The sequence below is a fragment of the Vombatus ursinus genome, unplaced genomic scaffold, assembly GCF_900497805.2.
Source record: "Vombatus ursinus unplaced genomic scaffold, bare-nosed wombat genome assembly UNPS02014794.1, whole genome shotgun sequence".
NCBI classification, from domain to species: domain Eukaryota; kingdom Metazoa; phylum Chordata; class Mammalia; order Diprotodontia; family Vombatidae; genus Vombatus; species Vombatus ursinus.
Window position 1 is genome coordinate 14,844,661 of NW_020954572.1, and position 22,505 is coordinate 14,867,165.

The window sequence follows — 22,505 nt, forward strand, 5'->3', positions numbered from 1 at the left end:
AATAAGTTTGGAATAATAATGTAGTTGTTATCATCACCGTCATCATCATCATCATCATCATCATTGTTAATGCTACTACTACCTAACATTTCTATAGCACTTTAAAGTTTGCAAAATGCTTTATGTAAATTATCTTATTAAGAATAGTGACTGTTCTTAACTACATTCTGTTTTATAAATCAGTAAATAAGGTGAAGTGATGCTTATGCTGACAAATATTTTATTTTAAAATATGAACAAAAATGTTTTTAATTTTGACATTGCATTAACTGAATACTACATATGAATACTAACAGGTTTATATGAATTATAGGTCAGTAATCTGTATGAAAAATGAAAATTGACTATTTGATTCCTTTTATAGTAAGTTGCTTATTAGTTAAAAAAACAGCTAAATATTTCCTGATGATGGCATGTTTTTGAAGTAAAATTGCAATGTAATAATAATATAGCACTGAATTCGTGAGAGTAGAAGCTTCCAGTAGGCAAGGAGTATCTTTGTATGATTTAACTGAAGTTTTATACATTGCAGTGTTCAACAAGTAATTCCATGAGTATTGAGTCATTTACCACAACCACCCTCCCTGGTGGCTCCTTCTTCCCCTCTTCCCTGCCCCCCAGTAAAGTACATAGGAACAGAGATTTCTCATTTGTATACTATTTCTTAAACAGTCTTTGTCAGTATCTATATCATGTTTTTAATCATCAGCTTTTTTCTAATATTTCTCCCAAATAGGGATATATATGGAGTGTCCCTAAAGTTTTAGTTCAGTGTTAATAATATGTATGTAAAAAAAGGTTCTCGAGCCCTGATGGGCTTTACAGATTCATGGGCTTCTCAGGTTTGGATCAGAGTCACCAGAATTTGCAAGCAGATATAATACTGGTTTAATGTACTTATTTTTTAGTGGCCCATACATATATGTAGTTGGTCTCAGTACAGGAGAAATATCCCTGGATACTAAGACAAAATGTGCTCCAGGGTATTGTTTTTCACTTTTCTTGGCAGTTGTAGCTGCTGAAGCCACTGAAAGCTAAACCTGAGCTCTGCTTGGGGTAGTAGTACAAGTCAAAATTGAAATTTATACCAGGTGCTGTTCCTATAAATTTACATAAAAACAGTAAATAACCAGTGACATGACCAGGCAAGAAGTTATGCTGAAAACATGAGTTCACTGCAATGTCTTTTTTTTTTATTCAGTTATAGGTGCCCAACGAAGGAGAAGCCCCAGTGCTCTAGCCATTGAAGTATTTGAGGCACACCTGGGAAGCCACATTTTACAGGTAATAAAAAAATTAATTGTGCCTACATATGTACATATACATATATGTACATATATGTGTGTAGATGGACACACACATATATATTTTAACCAAGAAAAACCAACAGACATGGAGAGTGCCATTGTCTTTGAGTTCAGCTCTGTATTGGATTGTTGTTGTTTCTGCTTGGATTTATGAGATTCTTACAAATTCATTTTTTCTTCTTTTTAGAAAGTCATCACTTGAGAGTGTTAATGAGAAAGGGAGGGCAAGTATTATTTGTGCTGTAATAATTTAGATAAATTGTTCTATTTAATTGACTCGCACTGTATTAGCTGGCTGTTCACAGAATAATTGTGTGTTTAAAATGTGTTTGTATGTGGATATATATCTCTTTATGTTTGTATCTTTTATATATCTATATATTATTTTTGGAAGAACAAAGTTATGTTGTGAAGGTAATGTGACTATTTTACATGTGTTGTCAAATTTGTATGTTCTCAGCTTTAGGTGGTGATCATGAATGTTTCTAATATTGGAATTTTGTGCCATCCTATCACAAAATTACTAGGGAACAAATGACAAAATGCTTTTAAAATAAGTGAAGACAAATGCTACCTTATTGTTCTCCTCAGTGCTATGATATGGAAATATTTATGTTAGCTTTGTTGAAATCAGTAGAGGTACAATACTGTCTGGAAGATTCATTTTTTTGATGGTGATTTTTTCACTTACTATCATCATCATCAGTGCTCCTTAAAGTTATTATCATCATTTCAACATGCCAGTCTTTATCTACAGAAGTTTCTTCTCTTGCTTCCGAGTTGAGAGTTGTTGTGATCAAAACCATCTTTTAATTATGGGAGATGTTTTTTAACTTTCTGACATTCTGGAAGAGGAAGCACCTAAGCAAAGTTATCTGACTCATTTTGTTTTACAGAAGTGGCTAAGTTTCAGCTCAGCTGAACTCTGAGATAGAAATAAGGTTAATCTTAATGAACTCATGTACAGAGGCTTGCCTGGTCATTCTGAGCTAGGCAAAGTCCCTCCTGGGTACTGCCACTTTCTGCAAGCCCAGAAAAAGAAGTGATTTTCATTAGAGCATGAAATGTTAAGCCATTATGACTAGGCATATTTCAAGAATAGAGGTGAGATTGCATTTCTTGCTAGGTCTTCTCTGATAGGTTGATTTTTGTGCAGCAACAGTGGGAACCTTTGAGCCCAGCAACTTTGAGGGCCTCTTCTAAATCTGCCCAGTAGCAGGAAACTCTGTCAGATAACAAAAACTTTCCTTAGTCCATACTCTGTGGATGTGATTAGCCCCCCCCATAATGGAGCAAGTTAAGTTCCTTGTTCTGTGATCACATCTTTGAACTGTTTTTCAGCACACTTGCTTCTCTTTCCTGATTCCCTCTTTCCCTGCAAATAACTACTCACATAGGAACATATTCCACTCTTGGCTGAATGCCCAAAAATTGTGTATAAAAACAAACCTCTGTCTTCCTGCAAACTGCTAGTATCTACCACCAGGGCTAGCCTGCTGCTTTTGCATCAATAAAGCTTTCTTGACTAAGAGAATATCTGCCTCTTGCATTCTTTCTGGACTACCTAAATCCTGAACGTCATCATCTTCTTCATTCTCATTTCTCATTCCTCTTCTCCCGCATATACTTTGTTGAAGATGTCTTTTCCCTTTCTTTGAGTGTTCTGGAATCTGCTTTGTCTGAAGCCAATACAATTTGCTTTCTTTTGTTATATGTTGCGAAAGACTCTAGATTTTTATCCTGTGAATGAAAGTGGACTGAACTTGAATCAGTTAGTAGAATGGTCAATATAGGCTCTATTAGTCTGAATATAGATAGCCCCTACCATGACCATAGCATGAGATCTTTTTTGAAAGTAAGGAAAAATATATAAATATGCAGTCATAAGCATAGACCATACAAAGATCTTATATAAACCAGCTTTCAAGGAAAAGTGGGACCCATTTTCAGCCCTATTAGTCTCTTGATTGTATTAGATAGCAGTAATTAGAGAATAGGAGAGAATCTATTCTCCATTAGAGGCTTTAGGGCAGTGAGAAAATGAGAGGGGAAGCTACTAAAAAGAAGGAAATGGAATCATTGAAATGTTCTGTAATACAATAGGTTGTCTGAATCAATCAGCAAACATTTATTAAGTCCTTACTATGCTCCAGGCACTGTGATAAGCTCTTGAGATACAAAGAAAAATAAATAAATGACAGCAACAACAACAACAAAAACAGTTCCTGCCTTCAAGGAGTTTACAGCCTAATGGGAGAAGAGAACAGGTACTTGAATCAGTATTGTTGTTCAGCCATTTCAGTCTTGTCAGGACTCTTTGACCCCATTTGGGATTTTCTTGGCAAAGATACTGGAGTGGATTGCCATTTCCTTCTTCAGATCATTTTGTAGATGAGGAAACTGAGGCAAAAAGTGTTAAGTGACTTGCCCAGGATCACACAGGTAGTAAATGCCTGAGGCCAGATTTGAATTCAGAATAAAAGAGTACTTTCAAGAAAAATAGAGTTAAGTGGGAGATAGCCTTAGGGGGAAGGCACTAACAGTGAAATGTGAGCAAAGTCTTTAAGAAAGATAGGCTTTCTAAGAGTCAGAGATTGGAAGGGAGAGCACTCCATGGCAACAGCCATAGCAAAAGCACTCCTGGTGATGAAAAGCAAAAAGGCTAGCCTAGCTGAACCACACTGGTGTGTATGGAGGAAAGTAATGGGTTAAAAAAGTAGAAAAATGGGAAGGACCAGATTGCAAAGAACTTCAGATGCCAAATAAAGTTTATATTTGATGTTAGAGGAAAAAAAAATCATTTTGTCAGCTATGTGGAGGCTTGAGTGACATGTGGAGAGACTTAAGGTATGGAATCTAATTATTCAAGGCTAAAGATGATGACGTCCTGGATGGGGTGGTGGTTGTGAGAATGAAGAGGAAGGTACATTTGCAAGAGAAATCTTAATCATTTCCTTTCTTCTAGGCCAGAGAAGTAGGAAGCAAATGGGTAAAGATTTACAGTAGCTAATCAACAGATTTTTGCTTGCTTTTGTCTCTCCTGTTATGTCCTGAGGGCATCTAAGGCAATTACTGTCTTTTGCCTTTCTTTTGGGCTTAGCTAAAGGAAATGGCAAACCACTCCAGTATCTTTGCCAAGAAAACCCCAAATGGGGTCACAAAGAATGGGACACAACTAAAAAACAAATCAATAACAACAAAACAGTGCATGACACATAGTAGGAGCTTAATACATGCCTCTTAACTGTATCTGCATTAGAACCACCCTCATCTCCAAAGTCAAGAGGAGCAGAATACTCCCATAGTTTCTAGGTACCTAGAATTCTAGGTAATGCTTTCAAGAATTTTTAACAGATTAGTTCAGATTATTTGAGTTGGGGCAGGGATGGAAGGAAACTTGGTGGTCACTGGTTAAAAATAATATAAGAAAGGGAGAAAAAAAATGGAGTAATACTCCAGAAAAAGCAACCCTGTTTCAGACAGCTGGAAGTGAATTGAAACCTCCCTTTTGACTTTTTGAGACTTTGTAACAGGAACTAGTTCTAGTCCAGAAGGGGATGTCTCTTCCCAGGAGCTTTTGTACATTTTGTAGGTTTGTACATTTTTGTAGGTCGCTGGAGACTCCCAAACACCATGAACTCAGTCAGAAATACTTTCAGTGTGTTCTAAGCCACATGACCTGCTGTTTTGCAGAGGCTTCTATCATGACAAGAAATCTGTCAGACATCAGATACCAATTAGTACAGGGACAGCAAGGGAGGACATAGTGTAACATGATGGAGCTTTCTTCGATGGTGGAGCGACATTGGACATGGTGGCTTTTCTTTTTTTTTTTTATTTCTCACTATATTGTTCCAGAAAGTATTTTCATTTCCCCAAAACCTTATAGGATCCATTGAAATTTTGTGTTGCCTTCTATGTAAAGCGAACAGGATAATTATTGTTATCATTATAATCATTTAGACAACCAAAGATTATTCTGCCAGAAAAATTACCAGTGATCATTCTGCTCATCTACCATCATTTTCCAGGCTAGGGTTTTAAGCCCAATTTGTACTGGTTATTGCCTCTGCCATCATCTGAGTGAATCTGTAGAGATTCCAGAATTACCAGGACCAAAGTGCCATCTGCAGTACGGTTGAAGGTTTTCTAGGATAATTAGCCTTAGAGCTGTAGGAGTGTAGATTGTATATATTGGGTCTCATCCAAGGTATTTTACTTCAACATAGTCTTACTTGGCTAGTATTAATCAGATGAGGAGCAAGAGCAGTTAGGAGGTCAAGAGGCCATGATGGGGAATTATACTTTGTGGCAGAGTAGTGGAAAGCCAAGAGACATCAAAAATAAGAGCTGTTCTTTGCAAGCAGTCTTTCCTGCATGCCAAAAAGATTGTTGAGCAGAGATTAGGTTTTCCTGTTGGTGAATTCAGCAATAGCATAAGTGCCCTGTGGATCCATTAACCCTCCTCCATCCTATCATCCTTAAGAAGGAAAAGTGAAGGTTGTTTACTTAGCTGAGTTGTAGGAACTGTACAATGTGTTCACATTTCCTGTGTTTTCCTAAGCTTAACTAAATGTAAAATGGTAGCAAATATAATCTTAGGAAAACATAAAATTAACCAGTGACTTTCCCTTAGGTGTCAAAATTATGAATGGAGTGTTTTAATTATTTGTATGCCCTTGGCAGAAGCCTAAGTTCAAGGGTTGTTGTTTTTTTCATTCTCTAAATGAATACTTTATGTTAGTGTTTGAAGAGATGTAAAATCAACCGCAACATATTTGCATATTAGACAGTAATGCTGTTTTATACACCTTACAGGTGTTAAAAACAAGACAAACAAAACAAACCTTGTAAATTGAAGAACTGGGAGGGGTGGGTATGTCAGTGTGATTTGTCAGCCATGCTATGATGAGTCTGTAGAAACATATATTATTTGTCCCACCAATAGTTTATGGTAATCTCTACCACTCTAGCTATCCAACATTCTTGCAAGCTTGGAATAATAACAAATAAACAGTGTCTATTATTAAGTACAGGTGCTATATATATTGGCACAGGACTTTTGGCATGGGATGTATTTCTGGCTTTAACACTGCCTCTTAAAAAAAAAGGCTTCCTTTAGAGAATGAAGATAACAGAATTGTAATATATCATGGACTGGGGATAGTTAGCCTAGAGATGAGAAGACTCAGGAAGAATGTGAAAGCTATCTTTGAGGATTTGAAAAGATGTCATGTTGAGCAGGGACTGTTGGGGTTCTTCTTGGTCCTAGAGAACAGGATGAGGAACAGTTGGTGGAGATAGCGAAGGGGTAAATGGAAGTTTGATGTTAGGATAATCTGTCTAATCATTAAAGGTGCCCACAAGGGTTATGGGCTTTTTCAGGAGATAAGTGTGTTCCTCCTCATGGGAGGACTTCCAGGCTGGATGACTAATTGTTGCAGTTGTTAGAGTAGGGATTCTCTGGAGGGTTTTGAGTTGGGCTAGATGGCCAATAGGATTCTTTCCAACTCAGAATCTATGACTCTCTGATTTTGTGATCTTTGAGGTCAACCTAAGATGTACTTTAAAAAAAGAGTAGAATAAAAACATTCCCAAGACTTCCTGAATAATGTGAGACATGTATGTGCATAAATGCTATAGTGGGAAACCTCAAAGCATGTATTCCTGTAAGGGAATATTGAAAAACTCAAGGGATGCAATAGACCTCCTTTGGCTTCTAGTAACTGCAGATGATTGTCCCCAGGACTTGATTGGATCCAAAATTTCAGTGTACTTCTAGGTAGAGAAGTTCTCTTTATTAATCTTATTATCATTATTATTGTTGTTGCATTCATCATCATTGCATCATCATCATCATCGTTAGTATCATTACAGTAAAGAGGTTGTGAATAGTAATAATAAACAGATTTGTGAAGCACTTTAAAATACTGTTTCATTTTATCCTCACAACAACTCTGGGGGGTTGGTGCTGTAATTATCCGCATTTTCCAGATGAAAAAATTGAAGCAAACAGAGATTAAGTGACTTGCCCAGGGCCACACATTTAGTAAGTGTCTGAGGCTGGATTTGAACTCAGAGAGGAAGGCACTTTAATATATGTTTTGTTACATGGATGTATTTGAATTTTCCTCTGTTACATTGTCTCCTCCAAAAGGTAATTGTTGCGATTGTTGCAAAGCACTTTACAATATGTTATCTTATTTGATCATCACAACCTGTGAAGCAGGTGCCATTATTATCCCCACTTTGCAGATGAGGAAACTGAGGCTAAGAAAGACTAAATAATTTGCCTAGGTTCACACCGCTATCTGAGACAGAATTTGAATTCAGCTCTTCCTAACTCTAAGTCTAGTACTCTTCATTTTTACCATAGAGCTGGCTGTTCTCCTGAAGAGAATCCCAGCAGATACTGTCCCCTCCTTCTCCCCACTCCTCTGCCCCCAATGACACAAAACAAAACGAACCTCACAAGATTGTAATTTTTGGATTCCTCAGGCCAGGTCTTGTCTCGTTACCAGAATAGTTCTTCTGTAATGCCTATGTGTTCCTCAGACCTCCCTCAAAGGCCCCAGATGGCGCTATGAACAGTCATTACAGAGTGGTTTGATGCATATGTCTTATAGCTTTTGTCACCCATGGTCAGAGGAGGTTTCAGGGCAAATGCTTCTAAGAATTACAACACAATACATCTTCAGTGATAGAAATATCTTTTTGTTGAGAGAAGAAACAGGGAGTCTCATCATGTCAACACAGCAGTAGAGTTGCAGCAGACATTTTTTGGAAGAGACAGTGTAGTGAAAGAAAATTCCAATAAACTTCATTTAATGAGGAGCACCCACACCTCTCTGAATTCAAATCCAGCCCCGGATACTTACTAGTTTTGTGACCTCTTGTCCAAATCTGGCTGCCTTGATTTCCTCATCTATAAGATGAGAATAGCACCTCACCCCCAGGGTTGTGCTGAAGACAAAATTAGATAATATTTGTGAAGTATTTTGTAAACTTTAAAAGTACTAAATTATTTATTATAAATATATAATATAATAAATGTAGTGAAATATAAATAATTATTAAATTAAATAATAACTAAAATAGCTATTATTGCTAATTACATGAAAAGGTGCTCTACTAGCTATTGGTGGTAAAAACAAATTAATTCTACTATCAAGAGGATTAGCATCAAATTGACATGAAACAAATGAGTATGATCCACATGAAGTGCTCTAATGAAATTTGAGGAGTGAGGTATTTCTTTCAACCAGAGCAAAGATTGTTAGCCTTGTTGGTGTCAGGGCCCACTTTGTCAGTTTGAAACCTATGGATAATTTCTCAGAATAATTTTTTTAAGGCAATTGGGGTCAAGTGACTTGCCCGGGGTCACACAGCAAGTGTCAAGTGTTTGGTCTGAGGCCGGATTTGAACTCAGGTCCTCCTGACTTCAAGGCTGATGCTCTATCTACTGTGGTACCTACCTGCCCCCAGAATAATTTTTTAATGCATAAAATATAGCACAGAGGATCCCAAAGGCAACCAATTACAAAGAAATACAACTATCAAAATATTTAAAAACAAAAACAAGTTCATGAATCTTAGGTTAGGAACCTCTGAACTGTGGAGAGTTAGAAAAGGCTCAGTAGAGGAACCAGATCCTGAGCAAGGCCTTGAAGTAGGAGAAGAATTTCAATAGACAAATATAGTGAGCATGTAGCCCAGACATAGAGAATGGCTTTAATCAATATATGGAGGGAGGGGAAACACAACATGATCCAAGAACAACTTATAATTCATTTAAGCTGGGGAAAAAAGTGACTAGTATGATTTCTGAAAGGTTAAGTTGGAGGCAGACTCTAGAACAAGGGTGGGGAACCTGCTCCAGAAGGTCTTAAATCTCAGGTTAAGCCACAGTGATAAACAGATTTGGTAAAAAACCATGGGTGGGAGTGAAATAATAATAAGAGACTTGCAAATATTTATCTCATTTTTATCCTCACAATAACCATGAGAATAAAATGCTTTTTACTTGTCTGGTAAATGTCTGAGGTAAAATTTGAACTCAGGTCTTCCTGACTCAAGATTCCATTCTCTATCCACTAGAAGTTATTTATGTTTTTGCCTCATCTATTCCCTTTCTTCACTGTATACACACTTTCCCATATTATTAAAGAAAATTAATGGTTCAGAAGTACAGGATCCATGCAATACTGGCAAAGCTTCCACTACTAAGATGTAATCAGTTAGATGGTACAGTGGACAGAGCACTGGGTCTGAAGTCAGGAAGATGTGGTAAAACATTGCCTGTCAAGCAATTTCATATATATAAATATATATATATATACATATATACATATATATACACATATATTATATATATATATAAAACATATATATATCAGATTCTTCAGAATTATTGGTAGACACACCAGAACTATACAAACTCAAAATCCAGAAATGTTTACAAAAATGTTAGTGGGCATTGTTTAAAAAAAAAACACAATAAATGAAGAGCATTTTGTAACATATAGCATCACTATTATTTTGTCAAGCATCTCCAATCAAAATTTGCAGTCTGGTTCTGAGACCCAAACAATGTCTGATTTATGGGGAAAATGTACAATTTGTAGCAATGTGCTTATGAGAAATGGAAAGTGTCAGATCTGCTGTTATCAGCATCTCTCCTGATCACAGCTGGAATAAAGAAAAAGGCCACCAACTAGTCTGGCCTGTTAAAACATCTGGCCAAGAAGCAACAAAATCTTAAGCACATCAAATCCTAGGTAATTAAGGGACACTGATTATTATTTTATTGAGATTCATTGCAATCAACAATTCTTGAGCTTTGTGGGGAAAAAAAAATGTCTCCAACAGATACGCAGACTTACAGGTCCAATGTCTGTTTCATGAGAGATCTGGAAATTCATTTCCATCATCTGTGTTACTGACACTTTACTGATGTTAAACAAAAAAAAAAAAAAGGAAACCCTAGGAATGTTGAATGATCATGGTTCTCTTGGCAAACTGGGTTCCTGCTAGACTTCAGTGATAATAATAAATGACAGTGATATTTCAGATGATTTCTTTAACTTACATCTGAGGAAGAAGAAAAGGATAAATGACCCTATATTTTCCCTATGATCCAGAATGATAAGAAAATACAGAACTAAATATAGAAAAAAGAGAAAGTTAGTGAATATATTTGCATATGCAAATTAGCTTAATTGATACTGCTTGCCTCTACAGGGATTTTTCATTACAAACTGGAGTGCTACATTGTTCAGCTCATATTGAGTAATTTAGTAACTAATGAGACCAGTTTGCACTAATTTGCATATGATAAATGAGCTTAATTGCAGTAAATAACTTGGAGGCATAATTACTTAATTTTCCTGTGTTGCACGGCTTTTAAGTTCACGTATGAACAACTCAAGATAATTTTGCATATTTAAATTAGTTGCTTTTAAATTTTCTTAAACAAAAAAAGAGAACACACCTTATCAATTGAGCTGTAAAACAATTGAAAGTAAGGTTTACAGTATTTTTGTTAAGAAAGAAAAACACCCAGAAAATCCCTCCAAAGAATGCAGCTTTTTTTGGTGCCAAGTTCAGAACACTGAACATTATGGGAAGTGCTTTCAATGGTTCAAGTTGAATGTGCAACTCCTATTTGTCACTGACCTGACGGAAATATGTTGATGTTAAAAAAAAAAGTATGAATAAATCATACTTTTAAGTTACAGCTTATAAGAGAGACCTGACAAGTTCATTATCTAATTCAGCAAACTAATACACAAGTAGTCGTTTGGTTACCTCACCTGTAATGCTGAAATTCAACAAAGTTGCTTGGTCTTAATGAAGTACACATTACTCTACCACTAGCATGTCCTTTTTATCTAAATTAATGTTTCATATTTAGTTAGTGGCTTTTATCAGCTAAGCTCAGGGGTGGTTGCCAAGAATTATCTCATTGATCTTCATATTATCCCGGGGCAACGTGTCCTCTTCTAACATCCATTTTTCATATGGAAAAACTGAGGCCTCAAGAGGTTGAGGGCTAAACCATTATATCATAACATTGAATTGCCTTGACATCTTACTTTTTAAAAAAAAATGGAATTTATTATTCAAAATTGAGTGATCTGTAGTACCTTCAGGCATTTCAGTAGTTGAATATAGAAAAATCTTTACTCATGAAAGCTAGTCTAGAATTGAACATTTCACAATGCCAGGTGTTTATAAGGAAAAGGAAGGGTCAGATCTGCTATTATCAGCATCTCTCCTGATCACAGTTGGAATAAAGAAAAAGGCCACCAACTAGTCTGGCCAGTTAAAACATCTGACCAAGAAGCAATAACACTGTAAGCCTATCAAATCCTAGGTAATTAGAACACAATGAATATTATTTTATAACACTCATGCCATTGCTATCTTGTCCTACTATTTTAAGTAATTGTGAATCTGTCTTAGAAAAGAGGCAGCTGCCACATAGTGGATAGAGAGAGCTGGCCTCTGAGTAGAATTCAAGTGCCACTTCTGACACTTACTGGCTTTGTGACCCTGGGCAATTCATTTTTTTTTACTTCTTGGTACCCCAGAATAACTCTTTCAGGTTATAAGTTGCCAGAAGATGTTAATCTTAATTAAAAATGGTTTCCTCATGCGGTCCCTATATCAATAGAATCGAGGGTCTGGTCTAAAAAAATAAAAAATAAAGCATGTCAGAACCAAGAGTTTATTTCTGTTTATTCCACATTTTCTAAATATTGGTGTTGTCTTTTCTCTCAAGATTTTGAAGGAATTCCCATATGCATCTCATTTTTTCATATTATAACCTTCTGAGGTAGAAAAAGAAGGCTGTTAGCAACTTTTTTTGTATAAAAAAGTGAAACTGAGGCAAAGAAACATATGTGCCAAAAATTCACATGGTAGCGGAACCATATTTGGAGCTTAGATTTTAGAACTCTTTTTTACAATTCTCTTCTTCCATCAGGCATGTTTTCTAGTAAGATCCAAATTAGTGTAATATGTGACCACAAATCCAGTAGGCTCTGAGCAAATCCTAAGAGGTTTGTTGTTGTTGTTGATGTTGTTGTTTTTCTAAGAGTTTTTAAAGCCATGTTGTACATACCCAGAAATACATATTCTAGTCTGGAGGCAGAAAGGAGACATTGGTGGTTTCAGAGAGGAGCCACAATCTCTATGGAAGGATGTTCTATAGCATCTCCTCCTTACAAATACAAGATTTCTATCAAATCACAAACAATACATAAGAAGTCAAGATCATCATTTTAAGCAGCCTAAATGCCCTGTTAACTTTACAGGAGTTTAGAGATGATAGATGACTATTTGCAGTTAAAAAAAAATGAAAGTAGTTTTGTTTTTTAAAAGAGAGAGAAACCTCTTACAATAATTCTTATAATAAAATTCTTGTAATTCTTACAATAAACAATCTAGCACAAAGGAATACTTCATTAAAAAAACTTCTTAAAATAATATTGCCATTTTCCTGTGATAAATGGAATTATGTGCAGCCACAATCCAAGTGGGGAAAACGTAATTAGAGTTTTAAGGGGACTCCAAAATCAAAGTTTCCTTTAGACAGTAATTTGGTTTGTTTTTGCTGCTCTCCTCATACTCCGCAGCCTCATCAGCTTGCACAGAAAAGATGGAATGAGCAGCCAATCAAAATTCAGAAGATCCAGGAGGTGGAAAGAGTTCACTGTTCACTACTATAAATTATAATGTTGATGAGACATTGAAATTCACATATTTTCCCTCATTATCCAGATTGTAACAAGAAAATGACACAATATTCATTTTCTGTCATGACTAAAAGGGCACCTTAAAGTGTCAAGATGAGATTGGAGAACTGCCTTGAATGGTTTTCTACATAGTCTAAACGTGACAGAGATTCTTCTTCATTTTGGTATGTAACCTGCCAGCATTGATTTGCAAAATTACAAGACTCTTGATGGTAAAAAGTGCATCACAGTTCATCGCAAAGTAGTATAAGAAAGACTGTGGATAAAGTAAGAGTTATGACCAGGTAATTGTGTGAAGCAGGCACATTGGGGACGAAGTGGTTATACCCTGTCTCATTCTTGAATGAGGCAAGGCCAACACTTCTACCTTTCTCATTAAGCAGTCTTTGTCAGTCTTTATGTCAGTCAGTCTGTTAGCGGGCATTTATTAAGAGAATACTAGGTGCCACGCCTTGTGCTAAGTGCCAGGATTATAAAGAAAGGCACACACACACACACACACACACACACACACACACATGCCCTGCTCTCAAAGAGCATAGCTTGTTATTGTTGTTGTTCATCCTTCGTTCTTGAAGAGGACCAATGACATCACCAGGGTGATTTCTTGACTTGCAGGTGAAATGAATTTAAGTGAGGCAGAGCTGCACAAAGTCATTAGTCTCACTCTTTCCTCCAGAGTCATTGAAATCTAGTGGCAGGACAAAAATCAAGGTACTGGTGATGGCCTGGGATTCAGTGGATACACAACAAACAAACAAAAACAAAAGACAAACATTAAGTGTCTACAGTGTTTAAAGAGGTGAGCTAGCCACTAGAGATAAAAACACGAAAATGAAACAGACTCTTCCCTCAAAAAGCTGGTCTTGCCTTCAAAATCAATCAGCTTTTGTTGTTCGGGTCTTAAGGAGATCATCATAGGATAGATTTAAAGCTAAGAAGAACCTGAAAAAGTCATTGGTAAGCTAACTTGAGACCTAGAAAGGTGAAGTGACTTGCCCAGGGTAACCAAGGAAATAAGTAGCAAGGGTGAGATTTGAACCCAGGTCCCTTGTCTCTAGATCCAGTGCTTTCTGTTATGCCACACTGCTTCCTATAGTTCTAAAGAAAATTAGGGGGGCAGCTAGGTGGCGCAGTGGATAGAGCACCGGCCCTGAAGTCAGGAGGACCTGAGTTCAAATCTGGCCTCAGATCAAGCACTTGACACTTTCTAGCTTTGTGAACATGGGCAAGTCACTTAACCCCAATTGCCTAAAAAAAAAAAAAAAAAAAAATAGGTGACAGATTCTATCCTGCAAGTATTCCTTTGTGTTGTTTGAGTCTCATGCAAGTTTGGGTTTGTGGGGGAACCTAAGAGCATTTGTTTCATTTGATAAATATATCTTCTTAGCTTTGAGCTATGGGGGCCAGTGAAAAAATTTGGTTAGGGAAGTAGGAATTTGGGGATGTGAATAGTCTTTTTGTTGGTATTATAACATGAAAAATGATTTGCAAATCTGCATTCTTTCTTTCTCATGCACTTAATAATGTCAAGGTTAGGTAATGTTTTAAATGGGTGACAAATACATCCTCAGAGATTAACATTAAATAGAGAGAATTCTTAGGAAGTGGCTTGGAGAGATGGCAGTTTTCTGGTCCTTTATATAGTTGCCCATTTTTAACCTAATGGAGAAGCACATAAGGATTCTGAAGATATGCCAATCAATTACTGTATTCCTAAAGAAGGAAATGGTATATGCAGGCTGGGACTTAAGGCAGCCAAATTTCTCTGTTCTGCCACTGAATAGTAGTAGTGTGACTTTGGGCAAGTCATGTGTCTTCTCTGCATTGGAGTTCCTTAATCTGCAAAATGGATTTATAATAGTCTTTTGCTACTGGACAGTAGTTGGTGGTAGTTGATATATTGTAGGAACAGCATCAAAAGTTTCTGGGGTCCAGAGGAGGTGCTAATACTATGAAATTTAAGATGACAGGCATAACTGCAGCAACACCAGAGTGCCTAGCAACATCGAGAGAAAAGAGAGAGAGAGAGAGAGAGAGAGAGAGAGAGAGAGAATGATAAGTAGCACTTACATAGTGCTTCTAAGGTCTGCAAAATGCCTTATAGATATTATCTCATTTGACACAACAACTCTGTGAGGTAGGTGCTACTACTATCTACATTCTACAAATAAGGAAACTGAGGCAGACAGGTTAAGTGACTTTTCCAGAATCACTTGACTAGTAACACTCTGGGGCCAATTTGAACTCGGATCTCCCTGACTCTAGGTCCAGAGTTCTATCTGCAAGCCACCTAGCTATCTCAAGACAAGCTAATAGGATTCCTGATCTTCCAATTTCCCAGGCTCCTTGAGGAGATTGGGAATTATTACCAGCTGGATATCCTCACCCTCTCCCTGTCATCGTCAAATTTAAAATTCCATAATGTAGTGGAAAGACTGAGTCAGAGGATTTTGAGTCAGAGAATGTAGGTTCAAATCCTGGCTCAGCCGCTCTGTCAAGTTGTTTCACCTCTTTAGAAATTTGTTAATTTATCTGCAAAAATAGGGGATTAGGCTATATGATCCCCAGTGTTCTGTCTAGCTAAAATCATATGATTTCACAGGACAACTAGTCTTAGCCTTTGTGTGAATAGTAATCTTCTTTAAATAGACTTGATGATCACTCTTTGCCAGTAGACCTTTGAGAATGGGGAACCCTCTTCCTTATGAGACATACCATTATACTTTTGAATATTTCTAAGTTTTGTTCACCTCAAACCTAAATTTGCTTTTCTATAACTTCTACCCATTGCTCGTGATATCTCATTATGGGGACAAACAAAATAAGTCACATGGTGGACCTTTAAATACTTAAAGATAGTTAGTATGACTTCTCCCAATTCCCTTTACCCCATACCTTCTCTACTATAGGATAAATATTTACAATTCCCTCATTAAAACTTCATGTAACAGTTTCCAATCCCTTTGTGCATCTTACTTGCCCTCTTCTCACCTGACTACAGTCTTTTAATATCTTTTATAATTGACCATGATTCTCACTACTTCCACCTATACTTTAGCCACAGGAGAGCTTCAACCCCCAAGGTGACTCTACTGAAGATTTGGCTTAGAAATTTAAACCTAGAAAACCTCTGGTTATTTGTAGTCATGTCACTGGTTTCCTTCTGGTTTTGGTCCTAAGACCCATCTACGAAATCACCATGTCTGTGATGTGGTTTGGTGCATTTTGAAGTCAGCAGAGACCAATCCATTGTATACTCTGTATTAATCCCCTGGACCAAGAGTCAATCCATGTGCAAAGCAGGCTCCCCCAAAATATCCATAGATACCATGAGATAACCTTAATCTTATCCAGAATTTTGGGGGTACTGAAATGTCTGATTTGTGTTTTTAGCATAACTAGGAGAGCTGATCCCCTTACTTGTAGTTAATTACCTCCAATTTATGCTGTATATATCTTGTTTGTACATAGTTGGCCTCATGTTGGCTCTCCCATTAGACTGGGGACTCCTTAAGACTAGGGACTTCTTTTTGCCTTTCCTTTTATCTATTGCATTTAGCACAGTGCCTGGCACATTATAGGTGTCTAATAAATGCTTTCCTGATGGTCACAACTGGACAGGAAACTTTATCCTCTGAAATGTTTTCCTATCCTCTTTGCTATTTTATTGAAATTATATTCATATTGTAAGTGACTAGGATATGAAAAAAATTTGTTTTACACCTGCTGTTTCTGTATCTAATATTTCTCTTAAAATAATCATTTGGATTGCCCTTTTTAATTAAAGTGTACTATTTATTTAGTTAGGATTCTTGCCCCACATAATACCAAAATGTATCTGAGACAATGTCTAAAATTAAACACAGTATGACACAAGCCCATTAGAAATTAAAAGAAAAATAAAAACCTTTTATGGCAAAGAGAAAATATACGAGGCCAGTTATGATTTCCATCAATTTATTTCCTGATGCAAGAAGTACAAAGCAGGAGACCAAGTGACTGGAATGCTATTGGTTGATTTGCTATTATATTTTCCAAATAGCCTCTCAAGTCAAAATGTAGAAATACTTCCGATGCTATATTTGGATTAAAATATAAAAGTAAAAGTACAAAACATTAATTTGTCCTGAATCATGCCTCTACTTGGTAAAACGTGCTCCAATTCTTTTTGCTTTTTTATTGAAACTTTATTATTATTGAAAGTGATTAGTGTATAAAAATTATTGATATTATAACTTTTTATGACCCAATATTAATCTTAAATTAAAAATCTGTTTTGTCCTTTAATCTAGTAATCCTATTTATTTATTTTGTATTCATGTGCCACATAATATCAAAAAGGGCTTGAAACAACTTACAATATTAAATGATATGAAATAAGGCAATTAACAATTAAAACAAAAATCAATCAAAATGAGAAAATAAATGTTAACTGGCACATGGTTTAATTTTAAGCTTATATTTGCAGTTGAGTACTGGATTTTACTGTCAGCCAAGATGAAAAAGAAAACACATTATATATAGTTCTTGTTATCTGATAAATGAACATACAAGTAGATCTAGAGTAACAAACTTTTTTCCTGGAACAGTATTAAAAGATGGATGTATCATTTAGATCTTTATTTATAAGACGGGGATAACATAGTGGAGAATTCTTTAATTGTGGTGTAAAAGGAAGGGAAATGTTCGAGTGGATATTGCTTATCTCTACAATTCCATAAAAGTCAAGAGCATGATATTAAATATTAACACAGTATAATCATTTTGAAGTCTAGGATGAAAATTCTAAATTTGAGAGTTTATTGAATCATGGTTCACTGAATGAACAATTGACAGATACAGGAATTAATTCAAAATATGCTCTTAAAATTCAGATGTAAAAAGTATAAATTCTACATATTATTGCGCTTTATATCTGTAATGACCCTGGTAGTTTCCTAAAAACACTCAAAAAGAATTTAATGAGGAGCCTTGAATATGGAAAGAGAGTAGTTTCTTTCAAAGGGCCATGGAAAGAATATGATTACAGAAGCTGAAGCTTCAAAATAGATGATTTCTAATGGTTTCTAGAACCTAGTTGTTTAAGAAATGGTAGAGAAGTTTTTCTTCAGTTGTACCCAACAGGGTCTATAGGTTGTTACCACAAACTTTAAACCTATGGGTACAGGGGAAAGGGAAGATGTTACAGCAGTACCATTTGCTGTTAAAGAGCCTATCCTTTTTCTTTAAGGTATAGCTAGTAGCCACTGAGAATATGCTGGCAGACACTCCAAGATGGTACGTTTCAATAGGCAAGTACTCGCAAGCAGCAGATGGACACTTGCCAATTTAGAATATGATGTGGTATGATATATGATGTGATATATGATACAACTTTGCATAGCTTTCTTAGGCAAGGGTAGATGAATAGCAAGTGATAAAATAGAACCTATTCTGAATATATATATATATATTATATATACATATACATATGTGTGTGTACGTGTGTGTGTGTGTCTGTGTCTGTGTGTCTGTGTGTATGTATATGTACATACACACATATCATCATTTTGATATACTTATTTGAAAGGGGGGGGGAGAAAAGTATATATAATTAGGGATAAGGAAAACTACTGTAAATATTTTTCCCTTAACTGCTTAAGTTGTTTTTTAAGGGTTGAAATATCTCCACAGAGTAGTTTGGCCAATTTCTCATGTTGCTGGACCAGATCACTGGGTAAATATGATAGCAGGTCACAGGTTAATGTGACCTTCATCAAAAAAAAAAGCGGGGGACAGTAGGAGCAGGCAAAAATCTAGGTTACTAAACAAGTATTTAGTGACCCTCTGGGACGATCTAATTCTCTTTTCTTATTACTATAATAAACATGGGCTGCTTGTACAGATTAGACTAAGGGTTAGTCTGACCCAAATAGCAATAAAACCCAATTTTGAACATACATTACCTAGGCTTAAATCTAAAAATACATAATGATGTGAATGATTTTCTCCCTCTCCTTTATCATTTACATCCAAACTATGGTTGGTTTTTCTTGATTCTACTTCCAAAATATGTTTTGTGTCTGTCCCTGCATTTCTATTGTCACAGAAATTAACCTAGTTCAGGACTGATCACTTCTTCCAAAGACTATTCAGTCAGTTGGTCAATAAAGACTTATTTAGCTCCTACTATGGCTCATGCCAAGTGATAGTGATGCAAAAAAGAAGCAGTAGACAACCCTTGCCCATGCAGAATTTATGATCTAATGGGAGAAACAACAAGTGAACAAATTTGAACAAATAAGCTATATAAAGGATAAATAGGAAATAATTAAGAGAAGGAAGACACTTGACTTAAGAGGATTTGGGAAAGACTTCCTGTAAAACATGTGATTTCAGTTGGGACTTAAAGGAAACCAGGGAAGCCAGTAGTAGGAGATGAGGAGGGAGAGCATTCCAAGCACAGATTGTTGTTCATCCTTCCTTCTGGAAGAGGACCAATGACATCAGGACGGTGATGTCTTGACTTGCAAATCATTTGGATTTAAGTTAGGCAGAGCTTTGCAAAGTCATCAGCTTCATTTAAAAAGGTCAAGGTCTCCCACTGCATCTGTAACCATCTCCAGTCATCTTGACCTCTGTCTTGCCACTGGACTCTAATGAAGCAGAGAAGACAGCCAGAGAAAATGCCTGGAATGAGAGATGGAATGTCTTTTTTATGGGACGGCCAGGAGGCCAGTGTCACTGCATCAAAAAGTAGGTGAAGGGGAGGAAAGTATAAGAAGACTGGAAAAGTAGAAGGTGGTGAGGTTATGAAGGATTTTGAGTGCCAAAGAGTAGATTTTTATATTTGACCCTTGAGGTGATCAGGAGCCATTGGTGTTTATTGATTGGGAGGGTGCTTTAGGAAGATCACTTAGGTAGTGTATTAAAATAGACTTCTAACTGGTCTCTGCATCTCTAGTCACAATTCAACTAAAGCAATCTGCCAGATGTGCTGATCTGGTCATGTTACTTGCTGTTCAAAAACCTCCAGTGTTTCCCTCCCTACTGAATAAAGCATAAATTTGTTATCCTAGTATTAGAAGCTCTCTACAGCTTCACTTCATTCCAGCCTTCTGTCATTCTACCCATCTTCACAATGCTCTATATGCCATCCACACTGAACTACTCAACTTTGTCTATTCTTCCTCTTCCTCCCATATCTGTGCTATTGCTTAAACTGTCCCTTTTACTTATCATAGACTCCTCTCCCATCTCTGGATCTTGGAATTCTTCTAAGACTTACCTTTTCCCTGCAGCCTTTCCTTCTCCGTCCAGCTGAACAAGTCAAAATTAACTGTATGCTTCTTGAAAGCACAGACTGGACCTTATTTTCTTAATATTCCCATGTCTAATGTGGTGCCTTGTGCATAGTACTTGCACTTCTAAGCAGCAGCTTCTAAGCAAGCACTTGCCAATTTAGGATATGATATGACATGACTTTGCATGGCTTTCTTAGGCAAGGGTAAATGAATGGCAAGTGATTCAATAGAACCTATTCTGGAAAATATATATTTTATATATATTAAAATACATGTTTACATATAATTTATTTACATATTATCTAGTACATTTATATATCATATATTTATACATTATATAATATACTTATATATTATATATTGTGTAATATATTTATATATAATATATTTACCATTTTGATGTACCTCTTTGAAAGGGGAAAAAAGAAGAAAAATATATGTAACTAGGAATAAGGAAAAATAATTGTTCCTTTAATTGCTAAAATTCTTTTTAAATTCTATTTTAGTGAAATATCACCACAAAGCAGTTTGGTCAATTTCTCATGTTGCTAGACTAGATTGCTGGGTAAATACAATAGCAGGTCACAGGTTAATGTGACTCTTTCCTTCATCAAAAAAGGGAGTAGAAGAAGGTGAACACCTAGGTTACTAAACAAGTACTTAGTGACCCCCGGGATAGTCTAATTCTCTTTTCTGACTGCTATAACAAACAAGGGCTGCTTGCAGAGCAGTGCTTAGTATTTCTTGATATGATTTGAAATTATTTTCATTATATTTTTGATGTTAGGATATTTTTGTCTCATACATTATATTCTTTAAAATCATGATATCAAGGGGAAAATTCAATCATTATTTAATAGTGCACAGTAAGATGGATAGAGTCATCTCTGGAGATCCTATTTAGGTGGGTAAAATATAATAGCCCAAAGCAAAACTTGGTCAGATCTTAATCTTTCAAAAAGCACAATTGCTCCTTCAAGAATATCCAGGGCTCAAACCTTGATACTTCTAGTTGGCACCAGTTTCCTCTATGAATTAAGAATTTTGGAGTTTACAGATATTTTAGAGTTTTCAAAGACAGTTTATATGAGACCCTAAAAAGAATTAGATAAAAGAAGACCAGCCTTCACTGTTACCCAAAAGACAGTAAATTAGTTTGGGGACTTTCAGCAACAGATTGCTCATCCCTTTTCCTAGCTTTATGCATCAAATTCAATATGGTAGGACATTTTGGTTAAAAAGGAGAGCACAAGCAAAAAAAAATAATCAGTTCTCTTCTGAAATAGTCATAAAAGTTAGAGGCCCTTCCCTGTACCATGAGAAAAGAGGTAACGTGTTTTTTTAATCATCATTGCCCCGAAAATGTTTATTGTTTTCATATCTATGGAACTTAAGTGAACTGAGAGTGAGAATATTGTGGTTAAGAACGGAAATGTTCTGTATAGAATAAGCAGCAGAAAGGGCTTCTGAATTTTGTAGGCTTCAAAGATCAAAATCCGATGAAGTCCTAGTGAATATCTTAGCCTGGGTTGAGTTAGCCAAAGTTTTCAATTCAAGACTACTTGGAGAGAGAGAAGCTTTAGCTGCTGAAGGGGGTAAATACTAAGAAATAGACTCAAAGCTAGAGGTGGAAGAAGCAGGGAGGGAGAAATCAAATATTGATTTGTTTTGCAGTTGAAACTAGAAGCAACATGCATAAACCTATATTTTGTATAGAAACTATAGTGTGTGCACTTTTGTTTAATAAAGAAATATTTGATCTGAGCAGGAGACAACATTCTAAAGCATGTCATTTTATTCCTGAGAAAGTATTTGAAGAAAATGACATATCTCAGCACTGTTTGCTGACCATTTTGTCATCTCCTGCTGCGTGTTGCCATTTCCATAGCCAGTGGGCTGTATTGAATCAGATGGAAGCAATAGGTCATTAACAGAAATGTAGACTTTCTGCAGCCTGGAGAGGCTGTAGGGGGATACATCCACACACATATGTATATGTATATGTGCGTGTGTATGTATAAAACACATGTTATTATATACATGCACATAGATGTATATGTATATGTACACACACATATACATATGTGTATATGTCTATAAATACACATGTGTATATTTCTGAATGTGTATGTTTATGTATATATACACATATA

General features: G+C 36.1%; 1 protein-coding gene across 1 annotated transcript in view; it reads left to right on the forward strand.

The window, feature by feature from the left end:
- Window positions 1-22,505, forward strand: part of NPAS3 (neuronal PAS domain protein 3) — a 1,128,724-nt gene that overhangs the window by 533,263 nt on the left and 572,956 nt on the right. Inside the window, exon 4 of the mRNA XM_027870104.1 lies at window positions 1,208-1,284. Within this exon, the coding sequence (XP_027725905.1) occupies window positions 1,208-1,284 (77 nt within the window). The remainder of the gene's footprint in view (window positions 1-1,207; window positions 1,285-22,505) is intronic.